Source organism: Populus alba, chromosome 12, assembly GCF_005239225.2.
Source record: "Populus alba chromosome 12, ASM523922v2, whole genome shotgun sequence".
NCBI classification, from domain to species: Eukaryota; Viridiplantae; Streptophyta; class Magnoliopsida; order Malpighiales; family Salicaceae; genus Populus; species Populus alba.
In genome coordinates this window covers 1,076,645-1,079,618 of record NC_133295.1, presented here as the reverse complement: position 1 = coordinate 1,079,618, position 2,974 = coordinate 1,076,645, and the positions used below count along the sequence as shown (strand labels likewise).

The window sequence follows — 2,974 nt, the reverse complement described above, 5'->3', positions numbered from 1 at the left end:
ACCCCAAACAGCATATGAACTTTTCAACGCAGCAACTTAGACAAACGGGCTAGCTAGATGGGAAAAGCCGAAGGGACAATTGGCGAAAGGCCAAAAAAGACAGGCTTTACTTTTATCCAAGGAAGCAAACATGGAAAGGCAGGGAAAAGCCAAATGCCTAAATGGCAACTTGGAAAGGGCAGCTTCTTTGCCATCAAACTTATGCTGCTAAAGATGCTGGGAAATAGTCAAGGCATTGACAAAAATAAAGTATAAAATTCCTTTAATTAAACTGAATTGACCATCCAGAATGTTAGCATAGGTTGTCTGCAATATTCTTTTGCCGACAAATCTCAAGGATGAGCTAAGAATGCTAGAAACTTCATGAAGTCATAGAAGACTGCTCAAAATGTCTTTTGCTATAGGCATTTGGAGTGTTCATCAACGTTAACCTTCAGGCAAAAGAGAAACCTTTTCCTTACCACTATGATGTACCCTTTAACACGAGGGTGTCTTTCTACTTTGCAACCAAAAGAAAAGAAAAGGAAAATTAACATTATGATCTACATTTCTAAATTGAAGATTAATTAAGCTGCTTGCTGTGATTCTTCCTTCTCTGCTGAAGAGCTTAAATCCATTGATTCCTTTCTTCTACTTCCCATCCTCCACAATCCATACAGTGTCTTGAATTCCCTCACAGTATGAACACTACTTTCTTGGCTAAACACACCTCCAGTTTCACCTGTCTCATCCCTGCTGGACCGAGCTGACCTACTGCCGGTCATTCTTTGGCCAACCTTGCTTGGCCCTCTTAAATCACCGCTATTGGTTTGTGATTGCAAAGCTGAAATGACTGATTTCAAAGCCCGGGTCGGCGAATTTCTGTTAGAGATCATAATCTCACCAATCTCAGCTGGACTTAAACTCGATCCACCATATTGTAAAATTTCTTCAACTTGCGAGAAAAGCTTGTGTTCCTTCACTCCCAAGTAATTATTGGCTAAACTCTTAAATGCTGAGAAATTACATAATGGGAACTGAATATGAACATCAACCCTGCCAGGCCTTAACACTGCTTGATCAATTTGATCCTTGCAGTTCATGGTGAACACCATAACACGCTCCTCGCCGCAACACGAAACAATTCCATCCATGAAATTCAAGACCCCAGACAAGCTCACATCCCTTGATTTCTCAGTCAAGAACCTATCAAAATCCTCAATTACAATCATGGACCGACTTGTGGTTTGCAGCAGGAGCATTTTGAGATCAGAATCACCGGAAACCTTGGAGATGTTAATGTCATAGACATCAAAATTGAGGAATCTAGCCATGGCTGCAATGAAGCTGGATTTGCCTGTCCCGGACGCGCCATAAAGAAGATAACTTCTTTTCCATACATGGCCTAATCTGTGATAATACTGCTTAGACTTCAAAAACAATTCAAGATCAGCTTTTACCTTGTTCTTCAAGTCTTCATCCATGATCATTGTATCCATGGTGGCTGGATGTGTGAAAGGAACTGATCTCCACCTTCCATTCTCATAAGGGTTCTTCTCTAGATTCATAAACAATTTGATTTCTTTGCTCTTCTGCTCAACCTGATCAGCAACCGAAAGAATGTGCTGCAAGTAAGGACGTAGAATCATTCTCTTGTCTTTCTTTCTCAACTTCAACACCAATGTTCTCTTACCATTTCCTTCACAATATTTCTCATTGCTCCAATGCACTCTAGCCCCAAGAAAACTATCATGAATCACTTGATTCTTGTCGAGATGGAGGATGATGTCATTCGCTTTCGAACCCGAAAACAGATTGGTGAGATCAGAGTCTTCGATGGCAGGCAGCGAGGTTAGATAAGTGGAGACCTTGTGGTAGAGTTGATTTTCTAGGAAAAGATCATTGAATTGTGGAACCTTGAAGATTTGGTAAACATAAAACCTGTCTTCAAACGATCTCCAACATCTAACAAGAATATGTAGAAATGATGTTTTTGCCAAAAATCTAATTATGACTAAAAAGACAATGATTGTAATGAAATGAACAAGAATTGGGCTGCTAAGATTCATGATAAACATGTTAGAAAGGTTATAAGAACAAAGGGGATTGAAGCAAAGTATAAATAATGGTCGAGTATGGAAAGTGAGGGATGATGATTTTAATGGTGGAGATGGGAGATGTATGGCTTTTCTAGTTTGGAGTTATAGTCAACTGGTGCCGGCAAATTTACTGGGTCAAAGACACGAGATTGGAAGGAGGGAGGTGGGGAAATTGCCCCTAGCCGTTAATGAATGACCATAAAGACTTGAGGTCTATATATTATGATTTGTGAAGGGATTTGTACGACCATACTGTATTCACATATTGCTTGATTGATCCATTGAATATTCCATTATTTGAGTATTCTTTGAACGCCCAGAAAATGAAGGCATTTACTTTTATTGTTCCTTGTATAAAAAAAAGATGTTCTCTGTCATACTCAAGGATGACTGGATTGGCTGATCTAAAATTTAATTTGGATTTTATTTTATTTTATTTCGAATCAAAATGGATGTTGACATAGTTAAATTTAAGTGATTTAACTAAATTCATGTAAGATTTAATCAAGTTAGATTTAAAATAATACTATTGTAAGATATATTCGATTGACTTGCTGACTTGCAGATTAATTTAATAAATTAACAAGCCATATTAGTAAGAAAAAGGTAACAATTATGACACACAATTTGACGGGCATCAATTTGCATGGCATAAAGAGGCAGAGCAGCCATATATGGACCAGTTGGGGAAGATGAGAAAGTGACAACATGCCAGTCTAACCTAATTTCTTTGAATTTTTCAATCTTTTTGAAGTTTTCTTACCATGAAAAACACACAATTATTCCATCAGAAGTTGATGGGTTTTCCACCAAACTGATAATTATACTTGCAGGCCTGCCTAATTAGTAACCCAACCCATGCAAATCCAACCTCTTTTGCTTTCGATCCTGTTTCC

The 2,974-nt window shown here is 38.2% G+C and overlaps 1 protein-coding gene across 1 annotated transcript; it reads right to left on the bottom strand.

Annotated features, from left to right (window-relative positions):
- Positions 1 to 235: 235 nt before the first annotated feature.
- Positions 236 to 2,271, bottom strand: LOC118046689 (AAA-ATPase At2g46620). The gene has a single exon (XM_035055672.2). The coding sequence runs from the start codon at positions 2,055 to 2,057 to the stop codon at positions 567 to 569; it is 1,491 nt and encodes a 496-aa protein (XP_034911563.1). The 5' UTR covers positions 2,058 to 2,271; the 3' UTR covers positions 236 to 566.
- Positions 2,272 to 2,974: the final 703 nt, after the last annotated feature.

Excerpts from the sequence above, each read along its gene's own strand:
- LOC118046689 (XM_035055672.2), bottom strand. The coding sequence starts at position 2,057 with ATGTTTATCATGAATCTTAGCAGCCCAATTCTTGTTCATTTCATTACA.